Source organism: Triticum aestivum, chromosome 2D (assembly GCF_018294505.1).
Source record: "Triticum aestivum cultivar Chinese Spring chromosome 2D, IWGSC CS RefSeq v2.1, whole genome shotgun sequence".
Classification (NCBI taxonomy): domain Eukaryota; kingdom Viridiplantae; phylum Streptophyta; class Magnoliopsida; order Poales; family Poaceae; genus Triticum; species Triticum aestivum.
Window position 1 is genome coordinate 596079123 of NC_057799.1, and position 22118 is coordinate 596101240.

The window sequence follows — 22118 nt, forward strand, 5'->3', positions numbered from 1 at the left end:
CGGGGAACGAAGTGCTCATGGAACCACCCGAAATTCGCACCATCAGACAAAGAATCTCACCTTGGCCTATGGAAAATAACCTCTACCAACGGTGGCTGGGATGAGGCCGGGCGATTCGTCCCGACGAGATTCTGCCGCAACTGCGGCTGGATCGTAGGAGGTCGTCCTCGTTGGTGTCGGATCACGCGAGGGTAGGGGGGAGGGGGGAGAAGATATGGGCATCTCCATCTCGGCGTATGTAGAATAGCTCTTCTAGCGGCGGCTGGGACGAGGCCTATCGGAGTCCCCCAGCGAGATTTCGGGCGACCATGGCTGGATTGTCGGACGGTCCTCCTACTTGGATCGCGTGGCGGTAGGGGAGGAGGTGGGCGATGTGGTGGTGGCGGCGGGCGAGGGTAGCGCTAGCTGCTAGGGAATTCTCACGTCGCATGGGGTGGGGGGGAAGATTGGGCCAGGACGGGAGAGTAAAGTGGGCTGACATGCGCTCGTTGTTTCGGATTTTTTTAGCGAGAAAATTCGAGAAACCAGCGCTCGCGTCGGGAGGGGATCGATGAAAGGTGGGACGACGTAAGAGCAACTCTAGCAGACCCCGCAAAACGCCGGCCCGCAAAACGCGTTTGCAGTTCGCGCAAAACCGCTTTTGCGGGCCGGCGAGGGCTAGCACAGATGCAGAACCCCCAAACGGACCCGTAAAAAAGTATATTCGCCGAATATGCTTTCTTTACGGGTCGGCTATGCGGGTTTTGCTCGGGCAACAGCGCAACGACCCGCAAAATAGAAAAACTGCAAATCTGAAATTTGTCATAGAGTTTCACAAACAAGTTCAAATTCAAATGACATAAACAGTTTGCGCGCAAATAAAAGTGAAGTTCATTACGCACAAGAGGGCATGCAAAGGTATGCGCCCATGTCCGGCATCATCTTGGGGGTCGATCTTCACTCCGCTCCATGGAGTCCATCTTGAAGTTCATCGGCGCCACCGTAGCCACCTCCGTCGCTTGTTCCGACTCCCGCACCGAAATCATCCACATTGCCACCATATGGAGCAGAGAAAACATCACCGGAACTGGCGGACAGACCGGCCGAGGCGACCATTCTCCTCTTCAAGATCTCTCTCCTTGCCATATCATGCCATGTTTTGGTGACGTCGTCCATGTCATTACGGTTCATTGACATGATCTTGTTCTCTTCGGCGAGCAACAATGACAGCGATTTGTTTTCAGAGGCGCGTGCTTTTCTCTCCTCAATGGCAGCTCTCCGCAGCCCTCTTCCTTGAGCATTTGCCATTTTTCTTGCTTCTTTTTTGCCTTCTTTTCGGCCAACTCTTTCTTGATCTCCAACGACTTCAACAACATCAACTCGTTTGATTGCACCATGTCATCAATCTTCTCCCTCAAGCTCGATGCTTCTTGCTCTCTCTTTATCTTCTCTCTAGTCTTCTTGTCGCCATCAGGCTTGTTCAAATTTCTTGGGCCATCATCATCCTCATCTTCATCCATATTTGTATGTGATCCTCTCTTTGGTGGGGACTCTTTGTCGATCAACTTCCACTTGTCGCACTTTTGGAGCAACTCCCAACAATGCTCTAATTTGAAGAATCTGCCTTCCGAAGCTTCCATGTCCTTGTATCTATGTTGAGCAATCTTGTCCTACACAATGTGAACAAAGTGATGCAATCATTTTTCACGATACATTATGATGATGCACAACTTGAACAAAGGCAAAGCAAACTCAGATAGTCGGACTCCACGGTGCCACTTGCAGGTGCATTGCGTACTTGCTCCAAGCAAGCTGCCCAACGGCTGCATATAGGCTTGATGTTCTCCCAACGACCTTGAAGAGACCGAAATGTGCGTGGAGTCTTATTGGGGTAGTTTTTCATAATGCGGAAGTATTGATCTTCAATCCTTTGCCAATATCTCTTGGAGGTTTGATTAGTACCCGTGCATGCATCAAGAGACACTGCCCCTCCATGCTTTGATCAAAGCTTGATCTTCCAAGATAGTGTAGTTCTTTGATCTTTGGCTTTTCCCAATTTTTGCTTGTGAATTCTCAAACGCTTCCGCTTCGATCTCCGCCAACTCGTCCGCACAACCATGATCGTCCACGCCGCCCTCCGTTTCATTGTAGTCAAAAGGTTCGAAAGGGGCTTGATCAATGTCCACCGCGTTCGTGTCCAACAAGTTCACGAACTCGGTTGTTGCATTGTTCGAACCACCGGTATAGCAAACGATAACAAGTCACGAGCTATCGAAAACAATGGCGAAAATGAAAGAGAATCACCGAAGTCCGAAGAGATATACCTTTCGGCCATTTCGTCGAGCACCTCGCTCGCGGGGGGGAGCGTCACCGTTGAACGGCATCGCCGGAGCACCTCCTTGCGGGGGGATGGAGTGAGAGGTTGAAGAAGATGGCTTCCTTGAAGTCGGAACCTTCCTCCGCTTTTGCGCCCGCGGCCTTGCCGGCCTTCTCCGCCGCCGGCCGGGATCGCACAGCGGCATTGGCGCCCGGAGCGCGGGCCATCGCGGCGGGGGCGGCCGGATTCCCGCCCTGCACAACCACGTTGCCCTGCCGCTTGCGGGCAGGCGCGGCGTGTGCTTGGGCGACGCCAGCGACGAGATCCGCCCGAGGGGAAGGGGCGTGCGTGACCTCGACGGTGACGGGGGACAGCATGGGGTCGTCCATGGCGGCGAGGGACGGCCGGGGAGGAGCAGCCGGAGCTTTCGGAGGGGGGGGGAGGGGGCAATGGTGGCGGAGGGTGCGGGGAGCAGGAAAGGGCGCGCGGAAATGTCCCTCCCACCAAATCTCGCGCCGGATTGGGGTTGAGCTCGGGTCGGCCTCCCAGCCCGTGAAGATAGAGGTTGGGGGAGAAGATTTGCCGCGCCCCGCAAAAAATTTTGCGGGCCGGTGCCGGATGCGGGGTCTGGCAGATTTTTTGCCCCCGACCCGTAATTTGACGTTATTTTGCGGGCCGGGGCGTTTTGCGGGGTCTGCTAGAGTTGCTCTAAGAGGGGAAACGGAACCTTAGAATTTTTTTAGGTGGTAGAGAAAATGTCTTTTCTTTTTCTTTTGAGAGAAATAGCCGCTCAGTTCTCTCAATCGTGATAAGTAGGCACCGAACAAGCATCTGGCCCAGTCGATTGAGCGGAACTGCACGGGCCCAACAAAGACAAGGGGAGCCCGAGAAACAGAGGCAGGAGAGGGTCGATCCTTCCCATCCCAAAGGAACCCTAATCTGGATCTCAAATTTCGTCGGCGGCGGAACTCCGTCGCGACTAGCCGGAGCAGAGGGGGAGGAGGCTGAGTCCTTGGACATGGGTGTCAAGCTACCGGAGGAGGGGAAGAAGGCGCTATCCCTCGCCTATCGGAGCGGGCTAAATGCCGTCGAAAGGGGGAAGGCCGTATCCCTCGCCGTCCACGGCGGGCTCAAAGCCGAGGTCGCCGTCTACGTCGCCGTCCGGAGCGGGATCGAGGCCGAGAAAGTGAGGAAGCTGGTCGACAACGCCGTCCAGCGCGGCGGACTGGAGGCCGATGAGGCGGAGAAGATCCTCCACCTCGCCGTCCGGAGCGGGCTCGACGCCGAGGAGACCCTCTCCGCCGCCATCCGCACGGGCCTGAAGACCGAGGAGGAGATACACGCCTGCCTGCTCCAGCAGCTGCTCGCGTCCTTCGACAAGCGAAACAGGAACGACCCCGAGCTGGACAAGTGGATACGCCCCGTCGACAGGAGCAGAAATGCCCCCAAGTTCCCCTTCTTCCTCTTCAAGATGAAGGCGTTCGCTGAGAAAGCGCAGGTATCATGGTGGATGAAGAAGTACGATATATTCCCTCCCGAGCGGCCGGGGTACACCTGCGCCTTGCGGGTCGCGCGCCTGGTGATCGGACCGGATGGATTCCGTCTGGAGCAGGCAGGGGAGGGTGGGCAGCCGGGTGCGATATCCTACCATACCGACACGAGTTACAAGAAGTGGCTACGTCCCAAAGAAGGCATCTTCAAGGAGGGCTCCTCTCCGCCTCTCAGGGAGGTCGCCGTGATCCAGAGGCTGCCCCGCGGCGAGGGGATTTCCATCATGTCTCATGTGAAAGGGCTTGGTGTCAAGCTTGGTGATGTCCTCTTTGTGTTGCACGGTTGGTCTTTAACCGTAGCCCTGACCTTCACCGAACGGGAGTTCTATGTCTCTTCCAAGTTCACAAAGGAGTCCTTGTATGCTAGCGCTGATCTTGATTTCATAGACATTACGGTCCCTGTTGAGAATCTCACCAAGAAGCTTTACCAGATGTATAAGCTGGAGGGACAAGATAAAAGGAAAGTGCAGCAGAAACAAGATAATCAGCAGACAGCGAAGCTGATGTGCCAGCAGGAGGAACGGATGCGCCAGCTAGAGGACCAGAAAAAGGAGAAACTGGAAGTCCGGCAGAGGAGAAGGGCTGAGAGGAAGAAATATGATGGCCTGCATATGGAAATGAAGAATGTGGTTCGACAGATGAAGCAAGGAGCAAGTGCTGAAGGAATACAAGGGCAACTTGAAGAATTTGAGGACACTTGCTATTGCACCCCAATGCGTTTTCTTTTCGGAAAACCTGAACTTGATTTGGCGAAACCATCGGAAGAGGAGCTATGCCAAAGTGATGAGATGTGCAAGGAGTGTCTAGAGGAGTCTATGAAGCTTGCAGTACAGATGTAAGTGCACTATTTTTGCTATCTTCTGTCTTCATTTTAGCTCACTTGTTGGTAGGTAATTTGTCTGAAGTTATGTGGATTACACTAAAGTCCTAGTAGCCTAAAATGCATACTATTAGCACTTGGTTTCTTATGTATTTTGTGGCCTGCTTTGTTATTCACAAACTAAATTAGGAAAATATAATATGGTGATCTGCAGATGTAGGATTCTGGATTATACTAAAATCTTAGGTCTGAAATGTATGAGTGTTGTACAATTTTCAGTTTTGTATGCTGTAGCTGTAACATGCGACTGCGTCACTGTTTATCGGAAGAAAATTCCAGTTTGTAGCCTCTGCAGTTACATGTGGATTTTTCTTCTGAGAATCGCTACCTCTGGGGTTCACTATGTGATCCAAATGTATTTGATGCTGTTGCAGCGGTCAGCTTAATCTTGGTGGTGGTGGAGCTGGGGCAGGTAAGGGAATAGAGAAACCATCGCCAGCATGACGAACGACCATGAAGGTTCCATCCTATTTCTTTTGTTACTGTAGTTATGTTGTTAAATTTGATCCTTAATTCTCATAAAAGTATTGCCTAACTCCTAACCCAGGAAAAATAGTACGGGAGAGGATACAGGGTCGACCCATTCACGGAGCTCCCTCCCTAAGAAAAGTTAACATTATAATTTGAGGAAACTTCAATGGTTATAATCAAAAAGAGCCTTTTGGTCCCAAAAAAAGAGCCTAGCTACTGTCAAGATTCAGATAATGCAACTGATGCATGAAATAAGTAGAATAAATATTTTGTAACCCTGGGTTTCAATTCATTTTTACCATCCATTTTCTGAAACCACTAGTAGAAAACAGGGCTTAGGTCACAGGACAGTTTTCACATTAGTCTCGGTTCAGTCAAGAACCGGGACTAATGTGAGCATTGGTCCCGGTTCGTGCGGCCAGGGGCCTGCCGGGCCTTGTGGGGGCATTGGTCCTGGTTCGTCCGGACCCTTTGATTCCGGTTGGTGGGACAAATCGGGACCAATGGGCCACGCTCCTGGCCCACCACCCTTTAGTCCCGGTTCCTACCACAAACCGGGACTAAAGGCCTAGTCCTAGTTGCGGCCAGTGTTTAGTCCCACCTCGCCAACCGAAGGGCGCTCACATCAGTTTATAAGGCCGTCCCTCTCTGCCTTGTTGAGCTCTCTTAAAGTGAAAATAGATGCCCTTATACAGGGAATTTGACCTAAATTCACAGTAAATTTCATAAAAATTTATTATGAATTTAGGTTTAATTTTCTCTATAAGCGCATCTATGTTCATTTTTTTATATTTATAAAATAAATAAACCTTAATAAAATAAATAAAATAAATAAACCTTAATAAAATAAAATAAAATAAACTATAGTAACTATAATAAATAAACCTTAATAAATTAAGTAAAAATAGCAGCAGTAAAATAAATAAAAATAGCAGCAGTAAAATAAATAAAAATAAAATAATTAAAGTAAAATACATAAGTAATTAGAAATAAAATAAATAAGTTTTTTGTTGTAAGTAGAAACAAAACAAAACAAATAAAGCAAAAGAGAAAAAAACAGAGGAAAAAAATTATGCCACCTACTGGGCCACCACGGCCTGAATACGACTAGAAACCCATCCATGGGCCAGGATTCAGGCCTGCAGAAGGCCCAGTAGGCCCCACAGGCAAAGAGAACAGTTAGGCCCGAAAGCCTGCGGTTGAGAGGAGTTCGAGAGGGTGGGCGCAGCAGCGCTTATAAACCACTCTCGAGCTCTCTCAACTAGCGAGGTGGGACTAAACTTTTGACGTGGGGCAGCACAAGGCCTTTGGTCCCGGTTGGTGCCACCAACCGGGACTAAAGGGGGCATTGGTCCTGGTTCGTGGCACCAACCGGGACCAAAGGCCTTTAGTTCCGGTTGGTGCCACCAACCGGGACCAATGAGTTCCCTATATATACCCCATCGCCACAGCAGAGCACTCCAGAGTGCTCTGTTTTTTCTGGCCGGCGAGGGGAGGGCATTTGGGTGCTCTAGCTCACCTCCTATGCACATGAGGTGTTCGATGAAATGTCTGAGCCACACTAGTTAATCTTTGTCCTCTCGAAACTCGACCTCCGAGCTCCATTTTCCCCGAGATTTGTCTAGGTTTAGCGGTCTGTCACGTCCCGTCCCCGTCTTCACCGCCATCGATCGCCCGCGCCGATCTCGTCGCCAGCACCACCGTGGTGAGCCTCTTGTTCTTATCTTCTTTCTGAAAGGAAAAAATTCTTACTTTAGATAGTTACTTGTCTAATTTTGTTACTTTTATTATTTCTTCTTATTACATAGTGCGATGGTTTTGGTATCCGCCCCCGTCGGCCCTCGTCCTGTCTATGATTCGGATGTGGTATATATTATATTTTTATAACTATTTGGTTCATTTATTGTTTATGACAAATATACCGACCAACGTGACATAGATTTTATTTATCTAGGAGGTGGTTGAACCGGAAATTCTAACCGACCCTATTGTCGAGAGGTTAAATTTAGTTAAAGAAGAAAACAATTACTTGAAGGAAAAAATAAAAAAATTGAGGAGGAGAAGATGATATTGGAGTTGCATGTTGCGGATGTCGTCGATGATCACAAGATCAAGATGGATGCAATGCGCTTGAATATTAGAAAGATTAGAAAATATGCCATTCATACCGAGGCTTGGTATCATTATGCCGTTGGATCAATTGTTACCTTGGTTGCGATTATGATCGCATTTGTTTTCGTATTGAAATGTTTTACATAGTTTCAATGTATGGTTTAATTAATTAGATGCTCTGGAGAGCTATATATATGTTGTTAGATGAGAACTATATATGTACTTTGGTTCTAATGTGATGATGAACTTCTATTAATTTGGTCACTTAATTATCTATTCATGATGTTCTGTAATGGTTTTTGACACACTTAATTATATATAATGCACGCAGATGAACCGGCAATGGATGTACGGTGACAGACACACCTCCGAGTATATTAAAGGCGTGCAAGATTTTCTCGAAGTGGCTGAGGCAAACAAGCAGAATGGTTTTATGTGTTGTCCATGCCCTATATGTGGAAATACGAAGTCTTACTCTGACCGGAAAATCCTTCACACCCACCTGCTTTACAAGGGTTTCATGCCACACTATAATGTTTGGACGAGGCACGGAGAAATAGGGGTTATGATGGAAGACGGCGAAGAAGAAGAGGACGATGACAACTATGTGCCCCCTGAATACGGTGATGCTGCAACGGGGGAAGCTGCTGAAGATCAAGAGGAACCAGACGATGTGCCCAATGATGCTGCAAGGGGGGAAGCTGCTGAAGATCAAGAGGAACCAGTGCCCGATGATGATGATCTCCGCCGGGTCATAGTCGATGCAAGGACGCAACGCGAAAGTCAAAAGTAGAAGCTGAAATTCGATCGCATGTTGAAGAATAACAAAAAAGGGTTGTACCCCAATTGCGAAGATGGCAACACAAAACTCGGTACCGTACTGGAATTGCTGCAGTGGAAGGCAGAGAATGATGTGCCTGACAAAGGATTTGAGAAGGTATTGAAATATTGAAGAAGAAGCTTCCAAAGGATAACGAATTGCCCGACAGTACATACGCAGCAAAGAAGGTCGTATGCCCTCTAGGATTGGAGGTGCAGAAGATACATGCATGCCCTAATGACTGCATCCTCTATCGCGGTGCGTACAAGGATCTGAACGCATGCCAGGTATGCAGTGCATTGCGGTATAAGATCAGACGAGATGACCCGGGAGGAGAAGGTAGATCCGGTGAAAGCAAAGCGCACTCTGGCTGCCCTGACAAAACCACCAAAGTCTCCGCCGAGAGGCAACTATGAGCGCATTCTTGCAAAGACATATGCCGAAGCGGAGCGATCGGGAAGTACTGTCAGTGATCGAAGGTTAAAAGAACGACGAGCTGGGAAAAAAATTGCCCAGCTCGGCGAACAAGCGAACCAATCGTGCCCCCCGCTCAAGGTGTCAAAAGACATCGTCGCTAATGATCCGTGTATGGTGCCCAGTTATAGCAATCTTGGAGATTACCTGCCCGACGATGTACATTATGAAATCATGGAGGTGGACGAACACAAATACCATTACGGGAAGCCTCTCGTCAAAGATGAAAGATCTCTAACAACGATGATGCGAAGACTACATGATTGGTACACGAAAACCTGCAGAGAGTCTGATGGGATGGATACTTTGATGCTGAGAGTTAAATCGGAGCATGACGTCGTTGGAATTGATCTGCTGAATGTTCCATTTGAGGATTTCTTCCAGTTTTACAATCAAAAGGCCCTTGATAAAACAACGATCACTTGCTACTGTCTGTAAGTAGTACTACTTATGTCATTAAGTCTCTCTCTATATAGGTCAGCTTTTTCATTACATGTATTTATAATTATCCTCACTATATTATGCAGATTAAAGATCGCCGAATTGAAGAAAAGACAAATCGGTGATATTGGGTTCATTAACACAAATCTCATAGATGCATATACGGTTGAAAAATATCCCAAAGAAGCCGAGGTCAACTTGCTACAATCGTTGGTATTAAATCAAAACAAAGATATAATATTCTTTCCTTACAACTTCAAGTGAGTGTTACTGTCTTGTGCATATTCGGTTTCCCTTATTAGTCCAGGTTATGGTAATGTAATTGATGACTTATGCATGCATGCGCAGCTTCCACTATATTCTCCTAGAGATTAAGCTTGAGCAGGGAGTAGTAACCGTCTTAGACTCGAGACGAAATGATCCCCAGGACTATGCGAACATGACTCAAATGCTCGAGAAGTAAGTTAAATCGATCATTATCCACCATATCAGCAACTTTGTTCATTTCCTGATATCAAGTAATTGTTTTCTTTGTCTGGCAGGGTTTAGAGAAAATTCACCTCAAAAGCTCCGGGATTGCCGAAGAAGCTGCAATTTAATCACCCGAAAGTAAGTACTATAGTAGCATGTCCCGCGCATCTCCTAGTGATTCAAGCGCTAGTTTCATCAATACCATTTAGCATGCTTGCTTATCAGTTTGATTGACCTCTATTTCTTGTAAAGTGGTTGTGGCAGGAACCCGGGAATAATTACTGTGGATACTACGTTTGCGAGTCCATCCGCTATACGACCTGTCAGCGGGGCTACACTGAAGAACAATATGAAGTGCGTAAGCAATAATATTCACAATTTTATTTTATTACCATCATTTGTGTTGAGTTTCATTTATTCATATATATATGTATTGACCCCCTTCTTCAAATTAGATGTTTCGGAAGCGGGATGAACTCCTAGCACCAGATCGTATGCGAGGAATTCAAGAGGAATTGGCGGCATTCTTCCTTGACCACATGATCACTGAAAACGGAGAATACTATGTGGACCCTATGTTCCTACAATTTAATTAGGAGATTGTATTGTAAGAGATAATTATTGTATATATGTAGCCGGTAGTGTCGGATAGATATACGAGAACTTGTTGTTCGACCAATATCTCGGAGAAGGAGAGGTGGTCGATATCACTTCTCTCTGTATGCATATGTTCATGACGATCTTCTGTTTCCTTCATTTGATTACTAGCTAGCGTGTCTACTCCTCTCCATACGTATATAGTACGTAGCGTCGACCAAGCACGGAGATAAAAGAGGACACTTCTCTCTATTAATTAGCTAGCTAACACAATATATGAAACCTAAATTAACCCCTCAAAACCCCTAAACCACCCCCTTTAAAAAAACAAAAATCTCAGCTCCTGCCAGCTGCTGACGCGTGGATGCCTATTGGTCCTGGTTGGTGACACCAACCGGGACAAAAGGCCCTGCCTATTGGTCCCGGTTGGTGGCACCAACCGGGACCAAAGGCCCCCCCTGCCTGGGCTGGCAGCAGCGGCCACGTGGAGGACCTTCTGTCCCGGTTCGTGTAAAAACCGAGACTAAAGGGTTAGGGCATTAGTAACGACCCTTTAGTCCCGGTTCAAAAACCGGGACAAAAGGCCTTTACCAACCGGGGTAAAAGCCCCTTTTCCTATTAGTGAACTGTACTGTTTTGCTGTAACACCTTTTGGTTATTACTGATGATCATGCTTACTCACTAGTAATCTTGTACATGCAATGCACGTGAATATCACACAATGTATTAATTGCATCCTAAATTAATATTTGGCAAGGTACTAATCACACGTTGATATTAGGTTGGGCATAGTTAATTGGTTAGCAGTGATATTAGGCTTGCTATTAATTAGGGAAGGGTGCTAAACACATTTAGCGTTAAACACCGGAGCGACATTGACCCTGGATAGATGTGGTTGAACGGGTAAGATGTGTTGGATCTCCGCAACTCGATCTTTTTATATTAGTATAGACTAGCAAACATGCCCGCGCGTTGCAACTGGAAATAGAAATAGAAAACCCCTTAGTCTAATAAGCATGCTCAAAGACCCTCCACAGGTCTGCGTCCTATATTTCAATATGTCAAACAATGTACTGATTGAGGGTAGAGTCTTTCAGGACACCGATTTGGGGCATGAGATGTGGTCCCGGGTCAATTGATCCGGATGAGCAATGCCAAGCTCAAATTATTAGTTCATTCTGAAATTTAAAGGTAAATTTGGAGAAAAAACATAATATCATTAAAAGATTTGGACACCCCCCTCTGCCTTTCAATCATCTCTGATGCCGCAAGCTAAAATTTATAAGTAAAATTGAAATAAATAATACTACCAACAAATTTAAAGCAACAAATCATTAAACAGATTAATCTGGAGTGAAAACAGCAGCAAGCAGAACCTGCTTGTTTGTGTCCGGTGAGATCAGGATTGGTATCTTGCCAAGACCCCTTCCCTTCCAATTGTTGCCTGATGTGGCACAAACTCCAAACCCTAGCTCCCTTGACCCTTGACTCGAACATTGCTCCTTCCAGTTTAAATCATTGCAGCCGGCCGTCAACTACTCGTGCACAATGTCACATTGGTGGGTGCGCATGAGTGGAATGGCAACGGCCGTCGCATTGTACACAACAACGTCTAAGCATCACCACGGTGTGGGCGACCGGTTGTGTTTGCATTATGCCACAATTGCACTTCGCCCCACTTTGATAGGGCGTAGTTTTCACCAGTTCCTTTTGGACAACAGATAAGTAGACATGCTTCACAGGGCGTGTCGGTCCTAGTCCATTCCCCACTTTGATCTCAAATTGATTCCACATATATATATAGAGCACTCGGCTATGGACAACATTTGGTTTCCATGGATGGAAGAAATCTTTATTTTCCACGGAACTGGTTCTGAGTTTTTTTTTTTTGTGAAACTAACTGGTGTTGTGGTACGTTTTAATTTTCTATCTTTTGATGTGAACACGTGACGCCAGTTGGTTTTATCTTGCTCAAAGTGTGCATGACATTTTCGTGTCCTTGCCTCAACTTTCGGCGGACGTTATTTTGCTTCTTTTTTTAGCAACGGCGGACGTTATTTTGCTGCTTCGCTGCGCTGTTGACGTCCTCTTTCCTGGCATACAACTAAGCTAGCTAGCCTAGTTAACCAATCCAATACAAAGATGGTCTATTAAAACAAAAAAACATATTTAATATGATGATAAACCTAGTTCAGTTGGCCAGAGCGTTACGACTGGACGGTAGGGTCCTGTGTTCAATCCTAACTCGGCCAACTATTTTTGCCATGTCTGCCGGGATAGTTGGGCCACTGTGCGGCTGTGGGCGATGGATGGGCTAAGGCCCAGGTGGGGGCGACCAGCCAATGCGAATCGGGATAGGCTGCTCGCGACGTATGAAGAATTTACTAAATGAATCTTTTTCTTACTCCGGATGGCATCGGGGGCATTGGTGGGTAATTTTTTCTTACTTACGGGGACAATTAAGATGACGATGGACGGGCATTGGCAATCCTTACTTTATTAGTAGGTATATAGATATAGATGCTGATGAAACACTTTCGTTTTTGTGTGAACAATGTTGCAAGTTCCCAGCCCCGTAGGCCCTTGCACAAATTAGAATGTGCTTTGATATTCACTTTGTTTGCATATTGTGTATCCCTCTTATCAGTTTTTTGAGTGAATTAGATAATTTTATTGCACATATGTCGATAAAATGATATGCCTTGGTGCTTGATTTATCCATTTGTTGATCTATACTTGTGCATACACAGTGACTACTTCACCAATCTTTAGGCAGGCTATTTTCTTATGTACTTCTGCTATTATATAGTACACCAACCTATATTGTTGAGCATTTTAGTCCCCTGCTGTATATGAAGTCATGAATTGAGCTTACTAGTTTACAGTTGTTGCCTTCCTAATTGTTCGCATTACAGATTGTGTTTCCTGTTATTGGCAGGTCATTGCTCCCACTCACCTTAGTATGTTTTTCTGTCTCCCCATAAGGCCAGAAGTGTCATCAAAATGAAAAAGAGAAGTTCCGAAGTAATCGAAGTCTACAGATCTGTCATGTGCTGAGCTACGTTTTGTGAAGTCGTCACTTAGATTTTACTTCTGTCTTCTGCTAAGATGGACCATGGTATGCAAAGCCTACGCTGGACAGGCTGGTTGCTGAAGTTGGTTGTTAACTCTTTTGGGGTTCATGAGGTGGAATTTATATGCTATGCTATGTTGCTGATATATGCTATCCTAGAAGCTGGAAGCAACTGTTGTCTGTGTGGAAGCAAAGTTAATGTATGTAGTCGCTAGATGGCTCATTGCATATTTACTGCAAACTATATGGCTCTTAATCGTAATAGTTCTATGCTGGTGATGTGATCCTGTTTTACTTTTTGAAGAGCAAATGGGCCACGGATGCAGCCCTAGATTTTCCATGAGTAGGAGCGAGCACGATCGTTAGAAGAGTTGCATCTTGAATTTTATAAAAAAGTGACGTACGCATATGCAAGGCAGTTTTATCAAAATATATGGCACGGTGGAGTCGTTAGAGCGAAGCGTGTCAAGCTCGGTGAACAACTCTACCCTTGCCCTGTACCCTATGCTTAGTCGATGGAGGCTATGGTTGCAAGTGGATCAGCGTGGATGGCGGCAAGCGCAACATCGTTAGCTCTCTGCTGCCATGACAATTGTGCCGATACGGTCGACTTCCCCCATAGCATGGCGAGCTTGATTCGAGCGGTGACTAGAATTTAGGAGGAGTTGGGCGGAGGAGACCACCCCGTGCTTTTCATAGGGGGAGGGGATGCAACAGGAGGGCGACAGACGAGGCGAATTGGTCGGGTGCTCATAGTTGGGCCATGAATACTCTTTACTCTTTGTTTAGGGAACGCCATCATGGCTACTTTATTGAAACTTGACCAACACTTACATAATTCACTAGGAATTCAAGCAGGAAATCAAAGGGTTCATCAACCCAATCACAAGAAATTTTACCAAGGGAACTATGTTTAGCCAATTTATACAAAAGGGGTCCGTAGATACTCTTAAGAGCATCTTTAGCAGATCCGCTAAAATCCAGTATTGCAAAATCGGTTTAGAGTTCCCCCGAAAACGATTTTGCGGGAAGTGAAGGCTCCGCGGAACAAATCCCATAAATCTCGTACTGCAAATTTAAAAACGAGTTCGCACTAGAAAATAGTTTATCACAACCATAGTTCATACATAGAAAATACAAAATCCGCGCTGCAAATTAAACCTAAATCGACGGTATCACTCGTCGACGCCGAGGTAGAACTTAGCGGCGAACTTGTGGAGCGCGTTGGCAAGGACATGCTCCTCCTTGGTGGCGGTAAAACAGTCAGCGACGCCCTCTTCTCCGGGAGCCACAGCGCGCGCCGCAGCGACGAGCTCCACATTGGCCCGCTGGCACCTCTGGAAGTGTGGAAAGAGGTTGGCGTCAAACTCGTGGAAGCTAGCTCAAGGGCTCCTCCCGCCGGTGTGGGAGAGCTAGCCGCAGTCGCACGCTTGCTTCAAGCGCCATGGCTCGACGGCAGGCCAACTAGAGCTGTCGGCTTCCGCGTCTTGCCGTGCGAGCTTGCATGGCAGCGACCCGCCACGGCCGCGAGCACCACCGACCATCGAGAAGAGGAAAAAACGGAGTAGAAACGGCAAGATTTTTCACCAGAGTTGGGGAGGGCTAGAGGCGGGGCGAGCGGATTACGACGAAGGGGATAGAGTTTGCTAACCCTAAAACCCGGACGTATAGCGCCGGAGGGATGGATATGCGGTTGACCCTAAAAAAGTTGGACACATCTAGCCAGCACTCGGCCGCTCGTGATGGTTAGCAAGCGGCCGACCATTTTAGGATATTTCTTATCCCTCCTCTTAATTAGGAAAAATTACTCCTCTAATCTCTTTTTCCTAAATGCCAGTACAGTCATATCCTTCGTTGCATGCATTTTGCTATCTTGTGCATTTAATTTGTGGTTTTAAAATTTTAAAAAGGTATAATTTTCAATCCGCGAGTCGGAATTACGATTCATTTTTACCGTTGGAACCCTTGCGACGTGCTCTTCGAAACTAGATGTCGTATGGGTATGTTTCGACGAATTTTTTGTGTGCAACTTAATCCCTGTTTGATGCAACTATCTAGAGTCAATGTGCAACTACATGACTGTCGATGTGCAACTTTTTCCTACTAGTGAACGTTCACTTTTCACTCATGCGAACAGATAACTTTTGAGTCTAACATCAGAACTAAGATCCGCTTTCACTGTTGGACCCCGCGCGGCGTGCTGTTCGACTAGATCCCGCATGAGTATGTTTCGACAGATTTTATTGTGTGCAATTTAATCCCCGTTAGGTGCAATTGCCTAGTAGTCAATGTGCAACTTTCTCCCTAGCCATGGACGTGCAGTTTCACTGATGGCACGTCCACCCCAACCTACCCCCCTAACAATGAGATGTGCAACTTCGTCAGTTGCCCAGCCCAACTGCTTAGTAGCTGATGTGCAACTTTCCCCTGCCCGTGGATGCGTGGATTTCACTATTTGCTGCCTCGGCCAACTGCCTAATAGTGGATATGCAACTTCAGATGCTTCCTCGGCCAACTATCTAACAGTGATGTGCAATTTTCCCTCATACCCTATGGAAGTCTAGTTTTCCCAGCTAGTACCCTGTCTGAACCACCCCTACTAGTGAGATGGGCCACTTTAGCGCCCCGTCTCTATGCATCTTTTCAGTACCGCCTGGATGTTCAGTTTTCACCATCCAACTATTCCTGCCAGTGAGATGTGCGACTTCATCTGTTGCCCCGGCCAACTACCTAGCAGACTATGTGCAAGTCCACATGTTACCCCTGCCAACTCAAAGTACACAAGAAATTGCACATCGATAACTAGAAAGTTAGCTGGAACAATAGACTAAGTTGCACATATTGCCGGTAAGGTGGGTGGGGCAGGGTGTGCATGAAAAATTACACACAAGTAGTGAAGGGGTGCACATCGACTACAAGGTAGTTGGCAGGGCTAGTAGACTACTTGCACGTCAAAAAAGGTTGGTTGCCATGGTTGCTAGGTTACAACCTCATAGGAAGTTGGATCATGTAGCTCAAAAAATTGGTTTTGAAAAAAAAAATGCACCAAGCAGTACTAAAGTTGCACAATGTACTAATGGAGTTGCACCATATGGAATTACAGTTGGCATAAAAAAATTCGTCGAAATATACCCATGTAGGATCTAGTTTCAAAGATATCGTCGTAAGGATTCCAAAGGTGAAAACAGATCTGAATTCGAACTCTGAATTCGAACATACGGTGCAAAAGATATGACTTTTTGAAAAATTGAAACCCGAATAAATCAAGCATCTTTTTTTTTCAAAGCAATGTGACCCGTGTGAACGTATTTAATGCCACCGACAAAAGTTTTTGCACATGTATGCTTGTAAGGCCAGCCGCTCGTTTCAGCGCGATCGAGCGCACGCACGATTAGGTAATTACGAAAAAATACGGGTCAGGATCTCTTCAGTACTCCCTCCGTCCTTAAAAGAGTGTACTTTCAATTTTGTTGGAAAGTCAAACTTTTTTATGTTTGACCGTATTTATACAATACTAGACCAACATTTATGCCATAAAATTAATAGCATTAGATTCGTAATAAAATATATTTTCATCATATACCTATTTGGTTTCACAAGCATTGACATATTTTCGCATAAATTCGGTTAAACTTTGAGATAGTTTGACTCTTCAATAAATTTAGAAGTACACTTTTTCAAGAACGGAGGAAGTAGGAAAGAAAGCGGGATCCAGTAAAACGGCCAGAATTTTATGGGACTAGACTTTATTATTAATTCGTTTTCGCTCCTACAATTCGCCTGCCCGGTGCCCCAGGCCCACAGGGCAGCGAGAGCAAAGACACCAGCCATCCCGATACAAAAGGCCACCATTCCGTCGAGTGTCGACGAGCCCGGCTACAGGAGCAGGGACAGATTAGTCATTCCCCGAGTTGTTCCCATGGCACCGTCTCATCCTTCTCCTATCTGGCGGCGAGTAAATCCTTCTCCCGTCGGCACTACTCCGTCGCCGGCCATCCCGTCCTCCCGCAGGCCACCCCCTCCGCCCTCCGCTCCCTTCCCCTCGTCCACCTCTTCTCCATCTCCGACGGTGGCGCTAGGGTGAGCTTCTCACGCCGGCTTCATCCGTCACCGAGGTGAGCGCCCGACTCTCCCTTTCCTTCTCCTAAATCTCCCTCTCTCACCTCAACCATCAGCAGCTGCCATGTTGTTGATTTTGATATAGCTGGATGACTCTGGATCTGTCTGGTTATGTCCTTATTTCATCAATATTTTGCAATGCCGACGAGTAATATTGTGGATCTGCAGGTTGCCGAGTTTGCCCGTATTATGCTTTCTCATGCTTGTATTATCGATTTGGATCCTTTCCCAATAACAATAGGATATTCCGAGTTCCCGAAATATGAATCATCCATCCGGACATCTTATTTCAAAATTGAAAATGCTTGGTGTTAAGAGTTGGTCGTCATTTCTCGCCATGCTTCATTGCATGATTATTGCTCGATACATCTTTTGTAAACATAGAATTTGGAAACCGGAAGAGACCATCTTATCTTTTTCCCCCTTATCTGGTTGATTGATTTCTCACTTTCTCTGTTCTCATTCAAAAGGTGCTTGGACTCTTACCTTCAGGTTCTGCTGCCTTTCTGTAGACGACTTCACAAAGTTCAGTTAGTGACAGCTTGAGTAAAGTTTGTAAATCCAATCCTTTGGAATAGTTTTCCATTTGATTCATATATTGAGAATTTTTGGTTAATTATTTTGCTTTTCACCAGTGTGAAGGTTGAAATGTATTGTTTCATAAACTCAATACTGCTTAATACATCTGGTGTAAACATAGAATTTTGTAAACCAGAAGAGACCATTTTATCTTTCTTTTTTTCCTTTCTATTGTAGATATTATATTGTTGATTGATTTCTCACTTGCTCAGTTCTCACACAAAAGGTGCTTGTTTTTCATGCCTTCAGGTTCTCTGGTACCTTTGTACACTACCCCGGATTCAATCAGTGACAGCTTGAGCTAAGGTACATAAGTCCAACCCTTGAAATAAATTTTCCCTTCGATTCATATATTAAGATTTTAATTTGTTTGCTTTTTATTAATGTGAAGGTTGGAATGTATTTGAGCCATAAACTCAATTTTTGCAAGACTTTTGAACAAAAGTTTGACAATGTATGGGAATGGAACTCTCATTGTTAGACTTTATTTCAAGAAAGATATTGAGAATTTTTGGGATAGCTTTGAGAATGGGGATGCAATTAATCAAGAATGATTGGGATAGGCTATGGTATGGAACACCAGAAATCGAGAATCGTTGGGAAGTGCTATGCCAATGGGACAGTTAATTTCGGGCAAGTAATCAAGAATCGTTGGTCTAGGCCATGGGAAACTTTAGTCGTCATTCTCATTCCAAGCAACCAAGAATTGTTGGATAGCATCTAATCCCAAGCATGCAACTAATCAAGAACTTTTGGTATCGGCTTTGAGAATGGAGAATGGAAGTTTCATTGCCAAACCTTTTATGACAAGCAAAAGCAAGTATGAAGAATGGTTGGGGGTTGTGTTATTTGAACAATGAATGGTAAACCACAAGAATGCAACTATGGTTTGAAGGAAATCTTTGGAAGCTAATACACAAGAGTTTTGGAGGAAATTAGGATGAGGAGCAAAAAAATAAGGCTCCTCGCTACATTGGTTACCCGTTTTGTGCTGATATGAAGCAAAATCTCCAAAGGAGTTTTAAGCTTTCAATTAGGTGGTAGTTTCAGTTTGGAAACTGAGAATTTTGCGCTGATTATGTTGGAAATATTTTAATTCCCATATGGACGCGGAAAATTCTTGTATTCCAAACAGGGCTAGGATGGAGTACTATGCTTGTAAATAATTTTTTATCTTTATCTTATTTTTAGCTTTTAATGTCAATTTATATCTTTAAAAATTTGATCTATAATCAGATCTACTTCAACGAAGATATTTAGATTTTGTGGTGTTTCTCATCTGTTTCTTGTTCCATCACATCATGTTAGGCCCGTGCAATACAAATCAAATATAATGCCATTTCTGAGTTAGTTCTGGGAAACATGCAAGTGAAGTGGACAGATGAAACCAAAAATGGGTGCATAAAGTCATGGTAAACAAAAATTACAATGGACCTGCACCTAAGAGCAGTTTGGCAATGTTAAAATGATTTTGCTGTTTTTTGTCGAATGCAAATTTTGAAGCTCTTAACAACTGCCCATTATTTGAATATATGCAATTTAGTCATATGGCAGAGCAATTTTTCATCATGTAGATTGTACATAGAATGGTGACATGCACTGAAGAGCAGTTTGGGCTACCATAGAATGGCTCGGCTTTAGCCTGGTCCGTGGACCCCAAATAGCACTGAATATTCATTAAAAGTTAGTAGAAAATCAAGCAAGTTAATGAAAAATCTTATAAGCCGCACCTATGTGTGTTAAGGCGGCTCTATGCACCCCCAATGCGCATGTGCCTGACTCATTTAGCAACGGAGAGAACTGGTCGATCCGGTGTTAGAGATGACGCAATTGGTCTGCTGACGATAGTGGGGGCGAAGTGAGGAGGCGTATTGACCTTGAGCTGACGCTGATGTGCACTGTAGGTGAGAGGAAGTGACTAAGTTGTTGCTCGGACAAGATCATGTAGGCTAGGGATGGGTTGTAGTGGGGCTAGACGGTGCCGGAGGAGGCTGCGGGTGCTAGCAGACAACGGTGGGGGGCCAAAGTCGGTGGGCGGGTCTTCATAACGTGGCGGTGACTGTGGCCGCAGGGGTGGACAACGGTGGTGGACTCGACCTACCTCCGCTCGCTGTAGGTAATGGTGCTCCTATTGCACGCTAAGAGTGGCAAATAGGAGACCCTAAGTTAGTACTCCTGTTGGGTTTTATTGGACCTCCTCATATTAGGTACTTTGACCATCAATTTAATCAATAAAATATGAACTATATGCTACAAAAGTTATATTGTGGGAACCTTATTTTGAATGCAAATTCATAATATACTGTTTGCCCCATATACATCTTATTTTGTTTGTCATATAGATGACAAAACTTTGACCTTAAATTGGAGAAAATTGCTTAAAGCGCACGGTAGCTTAAAATATGCACGTGCCAGCCCGATGCACCTAACTATTTCTATGTCCGTCATCAAGATTGGTTCAATGCTGATCTAATTAAAGTATAGAAATGTGGCGATATTTCAGATGATGTTTATCCAACTTCTGTGATACATGATAAAATGCAAGACTGTAAAAATGCAAGATTGTAGTATTTCCAAGTGATACATGATTATCAAAATGCAAGACTGTAAAAACATACAAAGATGATCTAAAGGCAAGAGGGTTGAAAAACACTGACATTTTGTTTGTTTGATCCATAGCATTGTACAAAGAGATTTTGAGATGTCCTTTTATCTTTTGACTACCGGTGGGCGTATATGATACTTAGATTGCTAGGTAGGATAATGTTGTATTATTTCTTAGAAATTTGATCGAATGAGTACTACAAGCCAAATTACCTCTTTAGAGAAGGTTCTAAGGATTGCAATCCTCCCAGAAATTCTTTAAATCTAACAGAACGCAAGAAGATGGATTTACTTGCAGAGGTTTACCTCTTTTTTTTCTGTAGTATGAGTTGATTGCCAATTTGGAATTTCAAATCTTTGCAGGATATGGTACATTCAATTTTTATTTAGAGTTATTGTTAATTTTGAGAGTCAAATTAGATAGTCAGTTGAATAATTATTAGATTCCCCGAATAAAAGAAGAAACCTATTAGATTGTATGTATAGTTTGTGCCTCGCTTGTTACAAGGTTCGAAAGGAAAGCAAGCTTGCTTAATTTCTTTCCATCTCATTCTTCTGTACTACTTATTTAATGTTTTGCAAAATTAAATTCTTTCCATCCAATTATTTTATCTGTGTTTTCCCCGAATAATTATCTGTGTTTTCCAGTGCATTGTAAGTTAATACTTATTGTGTTTTTGCACTATTTCAGCCAGAAATTGCATGATATAATGATGAATCAATATATGCTATTATTCTGAGTAATTTTTGAAAGTGCTAGTTATTGACTAGAAGGCGGGGGGGGTGTGAATAGGCGATTTTTATGAAAGTATTCAAAACACGAGGTCTTTGAAGACAAACAGTGAAATGAACCTATTGATATGCAGCGGAAGATAGACTACACTAGACAAGCCATAGTCAAATAAGCAATGTAGTGAAAGCACGAAGACTATCAGCAGCTAGGTAGTATGGATCAGGATGGAAGACAGTATGACGCCAAATAGTAAATAGTCTTCACTCAGTGAAGTCAATCAGATCAGACAAGCAGGCAATGATTTCACGAAGACAAACTATAAAGTAAAGGGAAGTGAAGGATAGAACCAGTTGCTTGGTGAAGACAAGGATTTGGTACACCAGTTTCAGTTGTTGTGACAACTGTACGTCTGGTTAGGGAGGCTGAGATTTAACTCAGAAGACCGCATCTTCACCTTATTTCCCTTGAGCTAAGAACACCCAGTCCTCGCCCAATCACTCTGGTAAGTCTTCAAGGTAGACTTACAAATCTTCACAGACTTCGTTCACCGACGATCCACAATGACTCTTGGATGCTCAGAACGTGATGCCTAACCGGCTGGAGGATTCAAAGTCCTCAAGTGTAACATGTCTTCAGGCCACGTGGACAGAAAGACTTCAGTGATGCCTAACACTCTTTGGCTCTGGGTGCTTTGGGCTTTGTCGACCCTTGCAAGGATCTCTCTCTCAAATGCTTCGGAGGTGGGTTGCTCTCAAACGACAAAAACCGTGGACTAACTCTGAGCAGCCACTAATTTATGGTGTAGGGGGTGGGCTATTTATAGCCAGGAGGCAACCCGACCGGATTTGTCCGAAATGACTCTGAGTCACTAAGGAACCGACACGTGTCCAACGGTCGG

The 22118-nt window shown here is 44.9% G+C and overlaps 1 protein-coding gene and 1 long non-coding RNA gene across 3 annotated transcripts; both read left to right on the forward strand.

Moving 5' to 3' along the window:
- The first annotated feature begins 3151 nt into the window (after positions 1–3151).
- Positions 3152–5633, forward strand: LOC123050261 (uncharacterized). 2 transcript variants are annotated; one of them, XM_044473084.1, is made up of 3 exons: positions 3152–4681; positions 5101–5185; positions 5274–5633. In XM_044473084.1, the coding sequence occupies exons 1-2, from the start codon at positions 3315–3317 to the stop codon at positions 5168–5170; spliced, it is 1437 nt and encodes a 478-aa protein (XP_044329019.1). In that variant the 5' UTR covers positions 3152–3314; the 3' UTR covers positions 5171–5185; positions 5274–5633. The 2 variants fall into 2 exon arrangements, with proteins under 2 accessions (XP_044329019.1, XP_044329018.1); XM_044473083.1 differs by lacking the exon at positions 5274–5633 and having other exon boundaries at positions 5101–5250.
- Positions 5634–17076: 11443 nt separating this feature from the next.
- On the forward strand, positions 17077–19126 carry LOC123050262 (uncharacterized). The gene is made up of 3 exons (XR_006423739.1): positions 17077–17300; positions 18133–18189; positions 18275–19126. It is a non-coding gene; the product is annotated as an uncharacterized lncRNA (long non-coding RNA).
- The last annotated feature ends 2992 nt before the right edge of the window (positions 19127–22118 follow it).